This window comes from Hyaena hyaena, unplaced genomic scaffold (genome assembly GCF_003009895.1).
Source record: "Hyaena hyaena isolate Hyena2069 unplaced genomic scaffold, ASM300989v1 scaffold_117, whole genome shotgun sequence".
In the NCBI taxonomy this organism is placed as follows: domain Eukaryota; kingdom Metazoa; phylum Chordata; class Mammalia; order Carnivora; family Hyaenidae; genus Hyaena; species Hyaena hyaena.
Window position 1 is genome coordinate 2,319,116 of NW_024080749.1, and position 20,683 is coordinate 2,339,798.

At 38.9% G+C, this 20,683-nt stretch overlaps 1 protein-coding gene across 5 annotated transcripts in view; it reads right to left on the reverse strand.

Annotated features, from left to right (window-relative positions):
• Positions 1 to 20,683, reverse strand: part of DOCK10 (dedicator of cytokinesis 10) — a 271,622-nt gene that overhangs the window by 134,144 nt on the left and 116,795 nt on the right. For all 5 annotated transcript variants that reach the window (XM_039236824.1, XM_039236822.1, XM_039236826.1 and 2 more), the window contains exon 3: positions 11,462 to 11,551. In XM_039236824.1, coding sequence (XP_039092755.1) covers positions 11,462 to 11,551 — 90 coding nt within the window. The remainder of the gene's footprint in view (positions 1 to 11,461; positions 11,552 to 20,683) is intronic.

Below are 20,683 nucleotides of genomic sequence, written 5' to 3' on the forward strand. Positions count from 1 at the left end.
GAAACAAAATTTTTTTATTCACATTTATTTTGTTCAGAAAGGATTATATATTTTTTTCTAATTTGGAGAGATTTATTTATTTATTTTTATTAATTTTTTAAAAAAGTTTTACTTACTTAAGTATTCTCTACACTCAGTGTTGGGCTCAAACTCACGACCCTGAGATCGAGTCACATGGTCTTCTGACTGAACCAGCCAGGCACCCTGGAAAGATTTTTTTTAGTTTTTCCCCAGTTGCTTTCAGTAATTTAAATTGTGCATGTGGCCCTGATGTTATATCATAGGAGTTGGTTTTACAGTGAGGAAAATCTTGCTTACTGTTGTGCTTGGTGTAATGTATGCATTAGAACCATTTATTTGCTGCCCAAGGATTCAGAATCAGAAAATAGCATTCATTTTTACTTAATTTATACATGCAAAAAAAAAAAAAAAAAAAACACCAACAACCCACCAAAGCCCCAAATCATTTATTCAAAACACTTATTCTTATTTCTGGGTAAGTCTGAGGGCACATTATTCCACATATAAGATTCATGCAATTCGTGTAAAGTACAAAGGCATTTTGACGAAAAGAATGCTTTCTTTATCAATGCACATAATACACAGTTCAAAATTAAACAAGAAACACATAAAATTATTTTAACCATAAAAGAGAAATGGAATTCCCTATTTTCAAGAGACAGGATACATTTCATTCTAGTTAGATGTTTCTTTTAGTTAACAAAAATAGGCAGCATGAAATACATTTTAAATCATAGCCAAGCCTCCTCTCCCCTTAATTTTCTTTGCTTATGTCTGGGATCTAAACTATTTAACACGCTCCTTATTTCTCAACATGATGCAGCTTTTATTTTGAAGATTTATAATTTTCTCTGGAATTAGTTGAATGCTCTGTATCTGGATCCAAATGGTGGAAGAAGTAGAAGAAGAAGGGGAAGAAATTTCTTTTTCAGTGTTATACTCATTTGATCATATTGTTTTTTACGCTCACAAAATTTTCCTTAACAAATTCAGCAAAATTTTTATATACAACATAACAGTCCACTGAGCTATTTTTAACTTTGGTAGCATGGAGTACTTTGACTAAAGGGTTCCCATACTTTTATTGAGTTTACTCTCAACACGCCTTTTGGATAAAGAGACAATAGTACATTGTCTGATAAGATAACAGAGTTTAACCCAATGTAATCAGGTTGTCCTCACAGTCTCTGAAACTATCCTGTTAACGAACTACCAATGACTCTGAGTACCAAATCCAGCTGCCCCTTCCTTTGTGATACTTTTTTTGGCATTTCATACCATCAATTTGCTCTTGTGAAGGACTCTTCTTTAATTCTGAGAAATCAGTTTCTTCTTGTCTTCTGCATCTCCCCATCCACTCCATTCCACTCCCGAAGCAAGATCTTCTTTACTAGCCCCTTAGGCAGGAATGGAGCCCAAGGACCTGCCTCTCAGCTCCAGCCAAGTCCCTGTGGCATTTCTGGGTAACCTCTTCCAGGCTCAAAGCCTCACCTTTCAAATTCAGAGCAACTGCCCATCGCTTCCTCCTGTGGTGACACCTACTTATTTAACTCCTTCTTGGGCATCTCTTGTCTCTATATACATGTTGGCCAGTGGCATTATCTTATTTCTTTCATCCATCCTTGCTTCAGCAATCTTTACTTTCTTCTGAGCATCTTATTTAAATTATTGGCATAACTATCTAGCTAGGAGCCCAAGCCAGATATGTGGGAGAAGTTGCCAACATATTCCTCTCCCATTGCTCTCTTTTCAGTCATCAACTTCTGTCAATGTCATCTCTTTAATAGCCCTTTACTGTCACCACAATCATGCGGCCATATGTTACTGTAGGTCCTTAACCCATCTGGGCTATTAGAATAGACTTCTATGTGTCCAACTTCTCTTCAGTCTTACTCATCCCCCTCAAGCAAATCAATCCATTCTCATGTCTACCTTTAGCAATTTTTTTATTCTAACACGTGAACCTGACCTCGTTTCTCTAGTTTACAGTAGTACTTACTCCAGAGGTACCATTAGATTGTATGGCAAAAATCTGTCCAGTGGTCTTTTAACTTTTGGCCTGGTGGTGAGTTCTTTTTTTTTTTTTTAATTGTTTTAGTTTTCTTTTTAAGTTTATTTATTTATTTTGAGAAAGGGAGGAGAGAGAGAGAGAGAGAGAGAGACAGAAAGGGAGGGAGAGAGAGGGAGAGAGAGCAAGCGCTGATGAGGGGCAGACATAGAGGAAGAAAAAGAATCCCAAGCAGGCTCACACTGTCAGTGCAGAGCCTGATGCAGGGCTTGATCCCATGAATAGTGAGATCATGACCTGAGATGAAATCAAGAATCAGACACTTAACACTTAAGGGACTGAGCCACCCAGGTGCCCCTGGTGGTGAGCTCCTTGAAGGCAAGGACTGTGTTACACCCATTTGGTATCAACAACTTAGTAATAATGTTGAATAATAAATCCAGTCCAATCTTTCAGGCAGTGGACAAGACCCTTCTCTGAATACACTTTGGATGTGATCCAGAGTAACAGCATAAATCAGTGGGAGAGGAAGTTTCTACGTAAAGAATTTAACCCTTTGTAAAGACAGGGTAATTAGCTCCACCCAACTGAAGTGAGAAGCAGTTTCTGTGGACATCTAAAGCAGTAGTTTTAAGCCTGGTCACATTTACTGCTTGAACCAGAGGGGAAAAAAAATTCCAATAAATAGGTAAGGGGTTGAGAGGAGAAATTTAAGGGCTGGAAAAAGGTGTTTCTCTGAACTTTATGAGCATCTTATTTATTTATTTATTAAAAAAAATTTTTTTATGTTTTTATTTTATTTTTGAGAGAGAGTGCGTGCAAGTGGCATAGGGCCATAGAAAGAGAGCGACAGAATATGAAGCAGGCTCCAGGCTCTAAGCTGTCAGTACAGAGCCTGACATGGGGCTCGAACTCAAAGAGTGTGAGATGGTGACCTGAGCCAAAGTCAGATGTTTAACTGACTGAACCACCTGGGTGCCCCTATGAGCATCATTATTTATTACAAACTTTGAAATTAACCTTGTGTATACTTGCAGTTTGCTACATGAGGATAAGTCCATGGAAAAGCATATTTGGGGTTGTGGCCCAGCACTGCACCTCTGGACAGAGGTAGACATTTTGGATTCTAATGGTTTTTTATTAGTTTTTTCATTATTTTTTTTTAATTTCTGAGAGAGAGAGACAGCATGAGGAGGGGAGGGTCAGAGAGAGAGGGAGACACAGAATCTGAAACAGGCTCCAGGCTATGAGCTGGCTGTCAGCACAGAGCCCGACGCGGGGCTCAAACCCACGAACCGTGAGATTATGACCTGAGCCGAAGTCGGACGCTTAACCAACTGAGCCACCTAGGCGCCCCGACGTTTTGGATTCTAATGGTAAAAGCTTTGTCCATTAAAAGAAAGAAACAATTTATTTGGTATTTTGGGAGCTTTAATATTCCCTTTCTTTTCATCACTGTCTGCTTTAATGGAATGAATGTCAAGGTTCACCTAATAGATTCTGTTTTACCTGAGCTGTATTGTGCCCTAATTTCTGATGATCTGCTTTCAACAGGTTTATATCAGCATTTCTCAAAGATATTTTTCCAGATACTTGGGGGGGGGGGATGGACAGAATTTCTCCATAGTCAAATAAATATGGGAAATATTATATATGGGAGTATTATATGGGAAATACTATCCCCTTCTAAGACAGTCTTATGGGTATTAGCAAGGTAAAGACTGAGGGTGTATCTGTGTGTGTTTGTGTCCTGTGGACATCAGCAGACCCGGCTGTCTGTAGAACATTCTGTGTTCATGTGAAACTGGTCTGCTCTGACCTCAGCCATTTGTTCTGCTGGTTTTTAGGGTAGATCTCTTATGAAAGCCTAGAGATTTCTACAACATTTATTGTCTGCTTTACGCCTGATTTGTATTTCCTATTCAAATCTTGGGTTCTATTTCATTATTTTTTTTTCCTAGAGAACTCCATAGTTTCTGGTCTAGAACCCCTGCTTAAAATCTAAACTTTTTCTTGCCCTAATAACCTAATACTGTCTGGATGAGGATAGTACACAACCGGTGTGTGTGTGTGTGTGTGTGTGTGTGTGTGTGTGTATTCATATATAACAGTAGATGTATACAGAAATATTTGCTTCTATTACTTTAATGTTTCTGTAACTCTCAAATCCCTGAGTGTTTTATGTCTTGAGCAAAGTGAGACTTGGAATCTTGAATTCATGACTTACTTCATCATTATTCTACTCCTGCAGCAGACTGGCTTCCAGAAACTGCAGAAGGCTTTGTTGGCAAAGTAACTTGCTATACCTCAGTATTTTGTCAGTACTTCTCTCCACCATTCAACTCCAGTGGTCTCTAGATCCTTGCTCTCTGTTGGGCTACTGTACCATTCTCAATTCTTTGCTTTCATCTTTTTGTTGCGAGAGACCAAACCGAGGGCTTAGTTTTAATTAGTGTTCTAAGCTTCTGGCTTTATATTATTCCTTTGGGCATATTAAAATAAAAACTTAGCTATAGAAGTTTTGCTTAAGAAGTCTGCATCCTGTGCAGAGATCCCTTTAATGGTTTCCCCCAACCCCACAGTGGGAGGGGGTGGTGTGTTTTTCTTTTTTTAATTATGGAAGTTTTTTTTTTTTAATGGTTACACAAGTTGATTTTAAGCCACTTTTGAGAATCAGATAAAGACAGTGTTCCCTGGTTGTTATTTTCCAAGTGTTTTCATGCCATTGCTATATTTATTGTTAGAAACACAGCAATGGAATAATGAATATGCTCATTTAAAGATAAAGAAACGAGGCAGAAAAGTTAAATGTTTATCAAAATGAAGGACATATTCCTTTGTGAACAGTGCAAATGTCCACATCAGGTCAGGCTAATAAGCTCATGGTTTAAAGGAATTTCTCAAACAGTCAGAGAGAGTCAAGTGGGTAAGGGCACGGAGCATGGGGGTCAGAGAGACCAAAGACTTAATTATGGCTCTGTGTGAAGTGGGGCAGGCTGGTTAATCATTCAGAACCTGTTTTTTTTTTTTTTAATTTTTAAATGTTTTATTTATTTCTGAGAGAGAGACAGAGAGAGAGAGAGAGAGAGACAGAGAGCGTGAGCAGGGGAGGGTCAGAAAGAGAGGGAGACACAGAATCTGAAATAGGCTCTAGGCTCTGAGCTAGCTGTCAGCACAAAGCCTGACATGGAGCTCAAACCCATGAACCATGAGATCATGACCTGAGCCAAAGTCAGACATTTAACCAACTGAGCCACCCAGGCACCCCATTCGGAACCCGTTTTGTAGGCTGTAAAGTGAGGTAGTAATACCTGTCACATAGAGGGCTCAAAAATATACATAGATGCACCATGATGCTCAACTATGGCTCGATGTTTAATTTATCATAACTCTGTGAAATGCTTTGGTGGATGGGAGATAAGCCTGTACTCTTGTGTGGGGAATATTTAGCCTTACATTGAATAGATAGGGAAGAGAATTAATAACAGATAAAACAGAAAAGGGACAGACTGTTCATTTTATTGAAACTCCTATGAAAAAGATGAAGTTATTCAAGATTATAAAAAGAAAAGAATGCTCACTGCCTTTCAAAAGGAGCTGAGAATTGTCAAAACAGAGTGAAGCGCGAGATAATTCCAAATTAGTATTGAACTGGATGTGTTTAAATTAGATTCGTGCCAGTCTGCTGCCTAGCAACCACAGTATTTGTCCCGGCCACTCCGTGGGGAGCCACAGGGCCATTTAGTGCAAAGGAAGACCACAAAGGTTGCTTAGTGTGAGGCAGCAGCAGCGGTAAGGGAAACACGTGTTTCTACAGAACGTCCATGAATTCATTTCAGTGCCAGCCTCATCTGGTTTAGAAAATCCAGCCAATATTCTCAAAGTGTGGTTTACTAACTGTATGCGTCAGAGTTACCTGGTCAAAACTGGGGTGGGATCGTCAGGGAGGAGACTGGGGACATGGTCCTTCCTGAGGGCAGCCTTAGTAAAGCGCCATCCAGGGCACTCAGCATCATGGTTAAGGGGTCAGAAGCCACTGTAAGGAGACAGCAATGGTAGGGATGCTGGCTCTGTCTATTCCCACCTGTATGATGCTGAACACTTGCTTAATGTCTCCATAGAAGTTTCCTCACCATTACAAGGTGCTGTTGCTACTGCAGCATGTGCTTATATTTACTGCAAGTAAAGGTCTTAGAAGCATGTCTGGCACAAAGAAAGTAGTCGATCAAGGTTAGCTGCTATTACCTACTGTGGTCAAGACCTTTAGCCAGCAGAATTCTCTGGGGTCATTTCTCAGTCTTAACTGGGCTTTCTGGTGACCCTTTCTTTTCATTAGCTGTCTCCAAGCTTGAATACTCATGTCCTACGATCATCACGTGATATTTGTAATCAGGGTTTCTCTTCTTCCTATCCTATAAGCACGGGGTTCCTTTTATTTACATTCTTAAAACCAAGCAAGCTATGGCAGTTTCCACAGCTGGTGATACAGAAAAATTCACAGTTAAAAAAAAACAAAAGTTTCTTCCCAGGCTTCCTCTTCTTTCTTTTCTTATCCTTTTTCTACTTTAGATCCATGCAGTTGAGAAAAACATATGAGTGGTTCATGTTACCCAGATGAATGCTCTGTCCTGAGACTTGCAACATAAAAGCATGGCAGACACCTGGGATCTAAGGTAAAAGACATTGTACTTGACCTTCTCTTTGGAGCAGTTCTTAGGAGAAAGGAGAAGCTGAGGGTGGAAGTGAGAAAAGGAGGAATAACCCCAGGCTGCAAGTAGTTGAAAGGTAGGAACGAAGCTCAAGGGAAGAAATTTCACCCCAGGAGAAATAATACCACACAGGCAGATTCTGTGGTCGACCTGTTCTCCACCGAAGTTGACATTCTCAGAGAACTATGGAAATAAAGGGGGTCAACCTGGCCATTTGAAATCGTGGTACAGAAGTTCATGAGAGCAATAGCAAAACTAAAGGCATCTAAAACCCCAAGAATATCCTTAGAAGTGTCCAGTGTTGTACTGATCTTCTTTTTAGGCTGCCTTTTCCCTGGAAAGTGGCTAAACTTGACATCTTCATTGGATCCAGAGATAGAGGGTATGGTTTCTGAATCATCCTGAGATTTAGGATTTGTGATGGGTCTCACCACGAAGGCACACAAGATAATAAAACAGGCAGTTGGGAAGAGGCAAAGGCAGTAGCAATCTGACCACCAAACCCAAGGTCTCAAAGCCTCAGGTTGCAGAGATCCACAGCAGAGGGCTAAGAATCCCTGATTCATGTGAGAGCAAGTTTTTAACAGCCTAAAACAGACTGCTGGAAGCCTGGAAATAGACAAATACCCAATTCACTCAGAATGAGGTAAAAAGAGGGGCGCCTGGATGGCTCAGTCGGTTAAGTGTCCAACTTTGGCTCAGGTCATGATCTCACAGTTCGTGGGTTCGAGGCCCTCATCAGGCTCTGTGCTGACAGTTAGCTCACAGCCTGGAGCCTGTCTTCAGATTTTGTGTCTCCCTCTCTCTCTGACCCTCCCCTGCTCATGCTATCTCTGTCTCTCTCAAAAATATATAAAACATTTGAAAAAAAAAAAAGATAGCATAGTATATATTCTGCAACTTACTTTTTTCTCTTAACATATCATGGACATCCATGCTAATACATTTATTTATATATTTATTTATTTAATGTTTATTTATTTTTGAGAGAGAGAGAGAGAGACAAAACGTGAGTGGGGGAGAGGCAGAGAGAGACACACACACAGAATCTGAAGCAGCCTCCAGGCTCCCAGCTGTCAGCACAGAACCTGAGGTAGGGATTGAACTCACTAACTGCTAGATCATGACCTGAGCCAAAGTCAGATGCTTAACTGACTGAATCACCCAGGTGCCCCCAAGCTAATACATTTAAATATACATAATTTGGCGGTGCCTGGTTCAGTCTGTTAAGCATCGACTTCAGCTCAGGTCATGATCTTGCAGCTTGTAGGTTCAAGTCCCACATTGGACTCTGTGCTGACAGCTCAGGTCCCGGAGCCTGCTTCAGAGTCAGTGTCTCCCTCTCTCTCTGTCCCTCCCTCACTGGCACTCTCTCTCTCAAAAATAAAACATTAAAAAAATTAAAAATAAAATATATGTAATTTTTATTTGTTATCTGTTATTTAAAAATATAGATGTGCCAAAATTTATTCAACCCCACTCTTACCAACTGATATTACAATTTGTTCAGTGCAGCAATACTCATGCCTATAATTATATTTTTATGCTCTAGTTTTTTTTTTTTAATAATACATATGTTATGTATTTATACGTACTACTTACAAGACAGGTTAGAATTACATCTGGGGCCTGGGTAGCTCAGTCAGTTAAGTTTATGACTCTTGGTTTCAGCTCAGGTCATGATCTCCTGGTTTGTGAGTTTGAGCCCCATATGGGGCTCTGTGCTGGCAGTGCAGAGCCTATTTGGGATTCTCTCTCTCCTCTCTGCCCCTCCCTCACTCTCTCACTCTCTCTCAAAATAAATAAATAAGCTTTACAAAAAAGAAAGAATTACAGAATTACATCTCAAAGGTTATAGATATGTGAATATTATAAACACTGTATGATAATGTTTATTTCCTATAATCCCACTGTCACTAAATAACACTCAGCTTAAAAATTTTCTTCATTCAAGTATCATATATGTTATTTGTTTTAATTTATATTTTCATGAAAGTAAGTGAGGTTGGCAACCTTTTGTGCCCCTTTTTTTGAACTGTCCCTATCTTTTGCTTATATTTTCTTGCATTATTTATCTTCTCCTTATTAATTTGTAGGAGTTTGAAAATTAGGAATGTGTGGATGTGCAGCAAAAGAAATAAAAAGTTGCGGATGGTTGCTCTGATTAAATAATTTCTTTTGACTTTATGGTACCATTAATTATACAGAAATGAAAATTTTTTATTTGCTTAAATCTGTCCATTTCTCCTAAATTTCCATGTGAAAATGTTTTCTTATAGTTTTAATATTTTTGTTTCTAAATTTAAATTATTTTTATTCACTTGGAATTAATTTTTATGTTAATGTGAGCCTTAACTTTATTTTCATCCAGAATGAATAACAAGTGGTATTCATGAAATTGTCTATCCTTGAGAGATATTTGAGAATTTGAAGTGCCATAATTTGTCATTTAGTATGTAATCTTATTTACTTGGATATATTTCTAGATGCCTTGTTTCATTTCACTGATTTAATTCCCAAAGACAGAAAAAGATGGAGAGTGTCACAATTTTTTGAAGCTAGCATTTCTCTATACCAAAATGACGGAAGAAAACTAGAGCTAATTTCACCCATGAATATATAAGCAAAAACATGAAATAAAATATTAGTCATTTGAATGGAGTAAAGTATTAAAGTAATAATACAATTTGAACAAGAAAGTTTATACCAGAAATACAAATATGGATCCATAGGACAGAAACCTATTAAATTTTATCAACAGAACTAAATTCAAGTGGTAAAATAGCATCAAAGATACTAAAAGCCTACCCTTAAAACCGAAAATAAGACAGGATAGGGGCCTCTGAGGGTCTCAGAGGTTAAGTCTATGACTCTTGATTTCAGTTCAGATCATGATTTCACAGTCGTGAGATCATGTCCTGCTTTGGGCTCTACACTGAGCACAGAGCCTGCTTAAAATTCCCTCTTCCTCTGACCCTGCACTGATTGCATTCTCCCTCTCTCTCAAAAAAAAAAAAAAAAAAAAAAAAAAAAANCAAAAAAAAAAAAAAAAAAAAAAAGAAGAAGAAGATAGGATGCCCAATATGAGCATTATTATTCAACAGTGTTTCAGGGGTATCGGATAATAAAATGTGACAAAAGTTAAAAAAAACTGTATACTTATTAGAACTAAGACAATTTTAATTGTTTGTAGGTGACATGACTACACACTTCAAGATCAAATAAGAATGATAAATGGTGTTTTTCTATGTGCAAAAAGATAAAGTAAAAATGAAAAAAAAGCTAACATTACAAAGAATTATCAGATCAAGGAAGTTTAGTGAGGTAGTCATGTATATTCAAAAGCCACCATTTTAAAAAATATATATCAGCAATGAACAGCAAAAAAAGAAATTGGATTTACCAAATTCTCACATTTGCAACAAAACTATAAAATTCTCGGAAATAAATTTAACAACAAGCTGAAGATTTTTACATAAAAGTGCAATATTTTAGTGAAGAATATTCAAGAAGAATTGGTTGAATATTCCTGGTTAGGAATTCAGTATCATAAATATTTCAAATCCAACCTAAGTTAACACCTATTTACATATTTACTGAAGAATGGTAGTAAGCCTTGTCTCAGTGATTCTGATTTTCTTGTGTAGAAAATGATGTGCCAACTCCTTTTTAAACTGTGATGCCCTACCAGATATTAAGATTTCCTCTAAGGGGACTGTAAACAAAAATACTATGGTACTGACATCACATTTATTATTTCTATCAGTCAATGTATCAGTCAATGAAAACAGTATACTCAGATATCCTGATGTTATTTGAATCTGAACTTTTTCCTTTTTTTTTTTTTAACTCCTTATAAAGTAGTGTCACTTAATGTAAACTTTGGGAAATAAATATGGAATTGGAAAAAAAACCTGTAAGTAAATTTATGGCAAACGATTTGGACTGAATAGTATAATATAAAATAGGCATGATTAATACAGATTGATATAATATGTATGTTAATAAAGCTAGCTTATATTCATACACATATATTTAAGAGCTGAGAAAAGGCTTTGTTATTAAACTAAATCCTAATTGGGAAACACCATTTTTTCCCCCAGGGTTCTGTCTGGCCTGTGCTAAATTTTCTCATTGCATTTTCTATAAAGGAAGGACTAGCTTCATTTATTCATTCAACAAATATCTTATAAGTAGCTGCCCTAAAGCCTCTTAGTCTGCTTAGAAGAAGAAGCAGGGTTGTAGGCCTCTCTTCATGTCATCAGAATGCAAACAAATGCTATACCAAAAGATTTTTATCATAGCCACAGGGTTTTACCACTATTTCCATAGCAAGGACTTGAACAAAATGTATCTTTTAACATAGAAACTCTGTTATCCGAAATTCTCACATTTGGTGGCCTTTCCAATTCAGTCTAGGTAAGCAAAATAAAATTGTCTCTCTGTTAAGAACACACAAATCTTTCTCAAGGTTTTTAAGTGAAGTAAAAACAAAAGAAAAAAAAGTCCCAAACTTGAAGAGTCACCATATAATGAAAAACTGATTAACAGGAGGATGGAAAGAATCTAGAGATGATGACAGCTGAAAGCCATCAGTTCATCATAGCATCTGGAATTCTCTATTGAAAAGGAGAGCGAGACAACAATAAAAATGAGCTGTGTTGAGCACCACCAGGAGAAAACAAAGCTTTAGCAAGTAAAGGACTGGAAGTATCACATTTACCTCTTTCACCAGTAAATTTTCTGCTTTGTGTTCCGCATCTTCAGGGACCGTTGAGTACAGTGTTCGGACATCCCAAGACACTGTGGCTGTCTGGGAAGAACAATGAAGAGAAATTAATTAAGCTCTCCAATTTAGAGGCACTGAGTAGACCACCCTACCAAAAACCCAATAGAAAAGTGCTTTAGATCATAGCATCTAACAATAAAAGAAGACAGAGAAACTTTATATCTCTAGGAGAGAAGTCAAACCTCCTTGAGAATGTCACTGCCAGCATTATTACAAGTACTGGTTTATCAGTACTATTATTATCAGTACAGGTTTACAAGTACAAGGTTCATCATGTGAAACTCTTTCACTTCCCTTCAGAGAACAAAAATTGGGGCGTCTGTCTATTTTGCCTAGCTTATTTCTATTCTACCTTTTGTTGTTAATCCTAAAATACATTTGAAGTGAAAAAGAACACTTGCAAAAGCATCATTATTTTAATCCTATTGTAAATAGTTTCTTGAGGATCCACAAGGTAAATTTAACCCTTTTCAGAAGCTCTGAGTATGTGTGTGTGTGTGTGTGTGTGTGTGTGTGAATGTGTGTGTGACTGTGTAGCCAAAATTTTAGGGGTGAAAACAGAGGATGTTCAGTAAACCTGGATCTTGAAGAAAAAGACTCATGTTTTTGGTGTCTTTATTTTTGTTAAAATAAACAAAATGTCTTCAACTTCCATGCTCAACAAACCACTTTGCATTAAGTGAACAGACATAAAAAGTATAAAATACATCTTAAAAGAAAACATCTAAAACAGGACTTCATAGATTGTTTCCTCTTTATATGATATATGGGCTTCAGCTCCATCAAGCTGGGGGAAGTAAGAGAATCCCTAAAAACAGTAACTTTCTGTCACCTGCGGCCAGCTTTCTTTAGTCTGTACTCCGTGGCTCTCCAGGGGCGTTGGGGTGATAAGTCTGTTAACATTCATGGTACCAACAGCTGGGGTCTTTTCCTTTGTATCCCCCCCAAATCCACAAATGATTCATCAGAGTTTCCAAAGCACAAACTAAAGTTCCTTTGAATTGTTCTAGAGAAAAGCATTTCTTTCTAGACTAATTAACGAAAGAGATGAGAATCTCAAAACCCCTCAGTTTTGGAGAAGATGGGTAGGGATGGGGACTGTGATCTTCAGAGTTCACAGCTGCTGCAGCAAGCTCTGCCACCAAGGGCAGCATCATACCTGTTCTTCTGGTCCTAGGCTCATATTTTTGTCAAATCCCCCTTTTTCTTCACTCTTAATATAAGATCCATGAGGGTAAGAACTTATGTCTCTTTTGTTCACTGCTCTAACTTCGATGTCCAGTGGGGTATTTAGATGCTTGTTTGGTAAATGTGTTGAGTGTGTGTGAATATGGATGTGTGGCTTCTGTGCACGTGTGTGTGTGTGTGTGTGTGTGTGTGTGTGTGGTATATGTCTGCGTGAGCATGCGCGATTAGGTGTGGTGCATGAGTGTGTCTGTGAGTATATGTGCGTGGGTATGTGAAGATGCACGATGGTTGCTGTATTTGAGGGTGTGTGTATGTACAGTGTGAGTGTGCATGTGGTATGTGTGTGTGAACCCATGTATGTCTGTGCACGCATGAGCATGCCTGCGTGTGCATATTGAGGAACCCTGGGTTTGGACACCGCGAAAGAGGAAGAATGTTATGTGAAACTGACAAAAATCAGAGGGTAAAAAGTAATGAGAAAACCAAGTTCTAGATACATCATATGACAAAATTCAGTGCTCATCCTGAAATGCAGTGTAGACTGAGCTCTCTTGATCCGTGCATCTGCCCAGGACGTCACTGCAGTTGTGTGAACAGGGTGCAGAAGTTCTATGCGGCCATGGCTATCAATCAAACCAACTGTAGATACACCCACAAAAAGTATGATAGGGTCAATTTAGGACTTACTATAATTCAGATTTTACATTAAAAAAATTTTTTTTAACCTTTATTCACTTTTGAGAGAGAGAGATAGAGTGTGAGTAGGAGAGGGGCAGAGAGACGGGAGACACAGAATCAGAAGCAGACTGCAGGCTCTGAGCTGTCAGCACACAGCCTGATGCGGGGCTCGAACCCACGAGCGGTGAGATCATGATCTGAGCCGAAGTTGGATGCCCAACCAACTGAGCCACCTGGGCATCCCTAGTATTTACATTAAAAAAATTTTTTTATGTTTATTTATTTTTGAGAGACAGAGCATGAGCAGGGGAGGGGCAGAGAGAGAGAGAGAGAGAGAGAGAGAGACTGAGAAACAGAATCTGAAGCAGACTCCAGGACTCTGAGCTGTCAGCACAGAGCCTGATACAGGGCCTGAACCCACCACCTGTGAGATCATGACTTGAGCTGAAGTTGGCCGCTTAACTGAGCCACCCAGGCGCCCCTACATTTTTTATTCCTTTTGGATCCCTTCTTTCAAGTTGCTTCTTTTATGTGGTACACTCTCTTAGAAGATAAATAGTACATAAACTCTATTGAAAGTTTGGAGTAAAAGATTAAAATCCATTCCTAAATTGAGTTTTGGAGATTATTGCTGGATTTCATTTATCTGGGCATAACTTGTTTCCTGTTTGGATAGATAATTCTCAGATACACAGTGTCTCCTGCTTGGTGTTTACAAGGGAACATTACATACTATAATCTACTAGTATAAGGCAAGATTAGGATTTTTTCCTCTACTTAAAAAATGTATATTTCAGTCACTATTTTATAATAAATTATTTTATAATAATATTATTCCTCTTTCTCATTGTCCCATGCACTCTCCTGTGTATTTCTTGCCTTTAAAAAAGTCATAATAGCTACTCTAAAATATTCTAAGTCTGATGGAAAGCACAGTAACACGACTCAAATGTAAACTTATTACTTACACCTGCTGCCCCACTTATGGTCCCTGATTTCTGGTATAAGACAGATAGGATACTGAACTGGCTTAAGAGAAAAAAAAATTTTTCTTTAATGGTACATTTCTGAATATGGACTCAGCGTTCCAGTAATAATGACCACATAGCTACTTGTAGTAAAGATAGAGCCCCCAATACATAATACATATGTAATGTATGAGGGAATATCTATTCCCTCAAGTTGGGGTTTATAAAACCTAATCGTGTGTAGAATCATGTGTACAAAGACTATGCCTGATTCCTGATGACCTCTAGTTATGAAATCATGTTGATTCTTAATAAGACAATGGGGGCTAAATCACCCTCATGTAACCATGCGATAAAATTAAGACATTAGTTTACAACTTGCATGGAGTTCTGGCACTTCCAATACCTTGTACAGAATACACAAGGTATAAGAAAAGAAATGCATATGTAATGAACACCTCTGACATGCTATTGATCTCAGCTATATTTTGTTGTGATCCTAGAACATCTGGCCTCCATAAAGTTTCAACTTTCAGAACTGTGGCTCTTATACTCAGGTCTTATTTCTTTACTGTGTCTCCACTGAAGCAAAAATAAGTTAATCAAATAAGAAGTGAAGTATGCTGTCATATTTGTTAAGGGGATTAATATGGTTACACAGAATTTCTTTTCTGAGAATTAGATGCTTTCAGACCACTACAAATTGTCTTGGCCACAGCAGACTTCCTGTTGTCTTTTATAAACCTTCTGGTCGACAATTAGTAGAACTCAATTGCATGAAACGGATCTGAGACAGCACTGGAACTGAGCCGAACTCCTTTTTTGGTGGTAGAGCTTTATAAGGGGCCTACTGTCCAGAGATTAGGCATTTGGAAACACAAACTGTCATTTTATTTATGAAATGAGGCATGAAGGCTTGTGTTTGCAATTTCAGGTCCATGCTATTCAAACATCTTTGACTACAGCCCTGTCACTTTCTGGTTCCTCCTACTCTTTAGTGAGTAGTCTCTGTGGCTTTGTTACAGCCACCATTCTGCTGGCTAAAATGACCACAGACGACTTCATTCTAAGCACATCATGGCCATTTCTCAATTGGCCAAAAGCCACCGGTCAAAGTCTAAAAAAAAAAAAAAAAAATGAGGCTGCGTTTCCTATCCTGGGCCTGAGCAAAGCTTCCTCTGACAGTACTGTAGATTCCAGCTGCTCAAAAAAGAGAACAAAAATGATGGTGTTTATAGTAATCAATCAGTCTGAGCTTGAGAATTCAACAAGCCTTACAGTAAAGACTATTAACATTTTCCGATCAATTCCAACCTAAGTGAGTGTTTAAAAGTGATCTTCACCTAAAATTTTCAGATTACGACTCTGATATGGCCTTATATTCTAGTACAGCAGACACTTATTCTACATTAGTTGCCTGAAAAACATTTTTATCACTTGCAGAAGAGTATTATGATGATTTTGTTTTAAGTACATGAGAATATCACTTTACTACCTTTGTTGTGCCCCCCTCAATAATTCCCTATTCATTCATTCATTTTTTTAAAGAGTTTTTTTAAAAAATGTTTACTTATTTATTTTTGAGAGAGAGAAAGAAAGAAGGAGCATAAGCAGAGGAAGGACAGAGAGAGATACACACAGAATGTGAAACAGGCTCCAGGCTCTGCTCTATCAGTGCAGAGCCAGACACGGGGCTCGAACCTAGGAACCATGAGATCATGACCTGAGCTGAAATCGAATGCTTAACCGATTGAGCCATCCAGGTGCCTCTCATCCATTTATGTTTTAATTTATGTATAGTTGATGCACAATGTTACATTAGCATCAGGCACACAACATAGAGCTCAGACAAGTTTATACATTTGGTTATGCCCACCTTAGCTACCATCTGTCACCATACCACACTATTACAACACCATCGATTATATTCCCCATGCTGTGTTTTTTATCACCATTATTTATTCATTGTGCTTCATGGGGAAGGTCCCTTTTTGTTTTTCTGGAGTTAAAGTGCTTGGGAAGTGCACAAAAAATTAGCAGTTGCACATCACTGGACAGTTGTGATCATCCAGGCAAGTCAAGGATTGAGACTTATCTATCCTGGTATTTGAGAATATAAGTAGGCAGGTGCCTGGGTGGCTCAGTTGGTTAAGTGTCCGACTTCAGCTCAGGTCATGATCACACGGTTCATGGGTTCGAGCTCCACATCTGGCTCTGTGCTGACAGATCAGAGCCTGGAGCCTGCTTCAGATTCTGTGTCTCCCTCTAATTCTGCCCCTCCCCACCTTGTGCCCTTTCTCTCTCTCAAAAAATAAATAAACATAAAAAAATATATAAGTAGTGAAATTTGGAGACCTGGTTCAAGGTTTTCTGCCCTTGGATTGGCTAACCACTGAGGAAGTCACTTCACTTCTTTTTCTGTGATTTATTTTCCAGACTCTACACTTCATCTTGCCTCCTCTCTGAAGGAAGTTAGGATGAAATGTTTTACATGTGGAAAAGCGTGAGTGCTCACAGAACACAGTGCTCCAACAATATACTTATTGCACCAGGACCTCCCCTTGGCAAAGACTCAGAGGCTGTGGTCTGAGTTCTCTTTCCAAGGAGGCACAGGGAAGGAGCCTGCTTGGTGTGAGGCCTGAAGACATGGCCCCGTGACGAGCAACGGCCTAAGACACCAGCCAACCCACTACAGCCAACCCGCCATGCATCTTTCCATATGGTTGCTCACATTCCTTCTTCCGCTCCGCACACATTCCTGCAGGAGCCTGATGCAGGCTCCTCCTCTTCTTCCTCTTGGAAAGTCCTTCCTTTCCTCATTCTTTCTTAACCTCAGGCTTAGTAAAACTGCGGCTCCTTCTGAAAATCTGTAATTCATCCAGGGTACATTTCCTCTTCTCTGAACTATAACATTTACTGTCTGTATCATACATGAAGTCCACAGCTCAGCTATAGAATATTTTAGACTCCAAATATTTTATAGAATATTTTAGACTCCAAAGCTCTGCTAGTGGTTAATTCAGCTGATATATATATGTATATATTGCTGGTATATAAGCAAGCTATGTTAAATCTGCTTGGGAACAGATTTCACTAACACTGAAATGTTTTCTCATGTTTTGTATTGTTTCTTTATCCTTTTTATTTAAAAGTTTTTTTAAGTTTGTTTATTTTTAGAGAGAGAGAGAGAGCACAAGCAGGGGAGGGGCAGAGAGAGAGGGAGAGAGAGAGAGAATCCCAAGCAGGCTCTGTATCATCAGCACAGAGCTGATGCAGGGCTTGAACTCATGAAATGTGAGATCATGGCCTGAGCCAAAACTGAGTCAGATGCATAACCGACTGAGCCACCCAGGTGCCCCTTTATTTATTCCTATTAAAGAATGAGGTACTTGAATACAGACACATATATTTAAGATTTTTTTAATATCATATCTCTGACCACTTACATCACCCTTATCTCAATGCCTAGAAATATCCTTAAAAAACAAGTGTTATATTTGATATAATTGACATGCTGTAAGGTTCACCCTTTTAAATGCTTATTTATTTATGAGAGAGAGAGAGAGAGAGAAGGGGTCAGAAGGAGAGGGAGAAAAATAATTCCAAGTGCCTCCACACTCAGCTTGGAGCCCTACGTGGGGCTCTATTTTATAGCTGTGAGATTACAACCTGAGCCAAAATCAAGACACAAATGCTTAACTGACTGAGCCACCCAGATACCCTAATTCACCCTTTTAAAGGGTAGAATTCAGTAGTTTTATATATATTCACAGAGGTGTGCAACTATCATCATTATTTAATTTTAGAATATTTTCATTACCCCCAAAAGAAACCCTATATTTACTAGCAGGTACTTCCTATTCATCTTTCTTCTGAGCCCTTGACAACTAATAACTTTCTGTCTCTCTGGCTTTGCCTATTCTGGACATGTCATGCAACTGGAATCATACCGTATGTGGTCTTTTGTGATTGGCTTCTTTCACTTACCATAATGGTTTCAAGTTTTGTCCACGTTACAGGATGAATCAGTGTTTAATTTTTTTAGTGGCCGAGTAATATTCCATTGTGTGGATATACTACACTATATTTATTCATTCATCAGTTGATGGATATGTGCGTTGTTTCCCCTTTGGGGTTTATAAACAATGGTGCTATGAATCTTCATGTACAAGTCTTTATGTGTCCTATATGTGTATATGTTCCTAGTTCAGTCAAGGCCAGAGAAGTCCCCACATATTCTTACCGAACTACTCTAGAATGCTTCACTACCATACCACTTTTCTAATGGCGCTCATTGTGGTATTCAAGGAGTTAAAATTTCCCCTAAGGGTGCACTTGATTTTTCTAAGCAGCTGGCCCAAAGCATGCTATATAGACAGAAACGCTAATGGCAAGTCAAGGTTCTCATGTTTGATTTCTGTCCTCACAGTTACTCTCCATCCTTGAACAAGAGGCTTTTGCAAATCTCAGCCTCATTAGCTTATAAACGAGAGGAATATTAGCATTTAGAAATAACCTCATTTGACAAAGCCTATTACTTAGCTTTTAAATGGCAATTACCATGTTCTTGTACGAACACTGTAAGAGCCATTTAAAGCATGCTTTTCAGGCTCAGAAGCTGAGGATTAAAGAGATTTAGAGTCCTATAAAATGGTAGGCTGTGTCTCAGTAAAAGAAGCAAGAAGGGAAAAAAAAACACAACAATACAGAACCTTTCTGCTTTTCAGTTTAAAAGATATTAAGGCCTTTCTACTTCCTCTCACCAATATGGCCCCTGTGGTTTGAGTATGGAAGTCCCCTTACACAGCTGCTTTTTTTGTTCAAAACATATTGTGGTGAGAAGAACAAGCCATTGGTATGTTAAGAACGCACAATTCCCTAGGTCATAATAATAAGCCAAAGAGCACAGCAGGGAGCCCTGGAGAGTCCTGAGACACGAATTCTGAACTAGTGGGATGAAGAGGAGATTTGAGAAGATCATGTAACTCTCTTGGCAGGATGTCTCACGTGTGCAACATAGACCTCTGACTTTGAATATGGCACCGCCTGGGGTCAAAGCATAATCTTTCAAGCGTAAGCAGTGCTTCTTGTTGATACTGGTGCCCTTGATAGATGTGGCTTGCTCCCCACAAGGTGGGCCATGAAGCTGAGTTGAAATAGAGCAGCTTTACCGGCGTAGGTGGTATTGCAGCACAGGGGTGACTGGGTGGCCTTCCACGGCGGGCTACCCTTCAGACCTCTGAACCTTCTTCTGTGAGGTTTCATACATCCAGAAGTGATTCCAACACAGGTTTCTGTATCTGTTACTCAGCAGGATACTCATTTCTGGCTTTCTCAGTTTTTTGTTCTGCTATTTTTTTTAATCAGCCTCTCCTCACAGTGAATCACTCAACAATATGATTCATTGTGCCCTTGAAACTCCTCTTTAGTTCTTGTTTTCCTTCCTTCCTCCCCTTGCCTATTTTACGAAGCCATGATTTGGTGACTAAGTTCTTCACTGTTTGGTCTCAAGTTTCTGTCACTACCTGCTTCCCCCAAGAAAGATGAGAAAAGCAAGAGTAGCCAGTGCGATGAGTGAAGTAGCTCATGTTTTTGAAATGAATGGGCTAGTATGTGCCTCTAGACTGCTTATTCTTATGACTCATTATGACACAAGTAGTCCTGAAGATCACACTGCCTGCTCCCAGAACCCACGCACCAGATGTGCCAAAATACAGCCAAATGCCTCTACCTCAGCCCCTTAACCAGGAAGAAGACAATTTTAATTCAAGGTCTGATAATCATCACTGAATGCCCATGAGCCCGACACTGTGTTGGGTACTTGAAATACAGGTACATAGTGATTCCTCCCATGCCTAGTAACAGAAAGCAAGTACTTGAAGGGTTACAGAAAGGAAATTAGCCTTTGTTGGTGGCTAGGTGGCAGGCACTGTACCAGATGGGATGAGCCTCTGAGACGGGGACCATGACCTTAGAGCTCTTTTCTTATGGGGAAATGTTGAGTTGTGTTGAAGAGGAAAGTATCACATTAATGATGACTTTCCTCATCATCAAGCAAAGCCAATCCTTTCATCCTTTTTACTCTCAAATTTCATTTTGCAATGGACTTCTGGTTCCCAGAGATACTCAAAGGATTCCAGTTATGTTTGAAAAAAACCTACATGTGTCTGAAAGATAATTCATGAAATAAATATTTGTTTTCCACCTGCTTTGTGCCAACTGCTACTCTAGTTGCTGTGGGTCTCCCAGTGATCAAGACAGAAGACATCCCTGTCCTGCTAGAAGGTACACCCTAATGGCGAGGAAGAAGTGACAGAGGAGA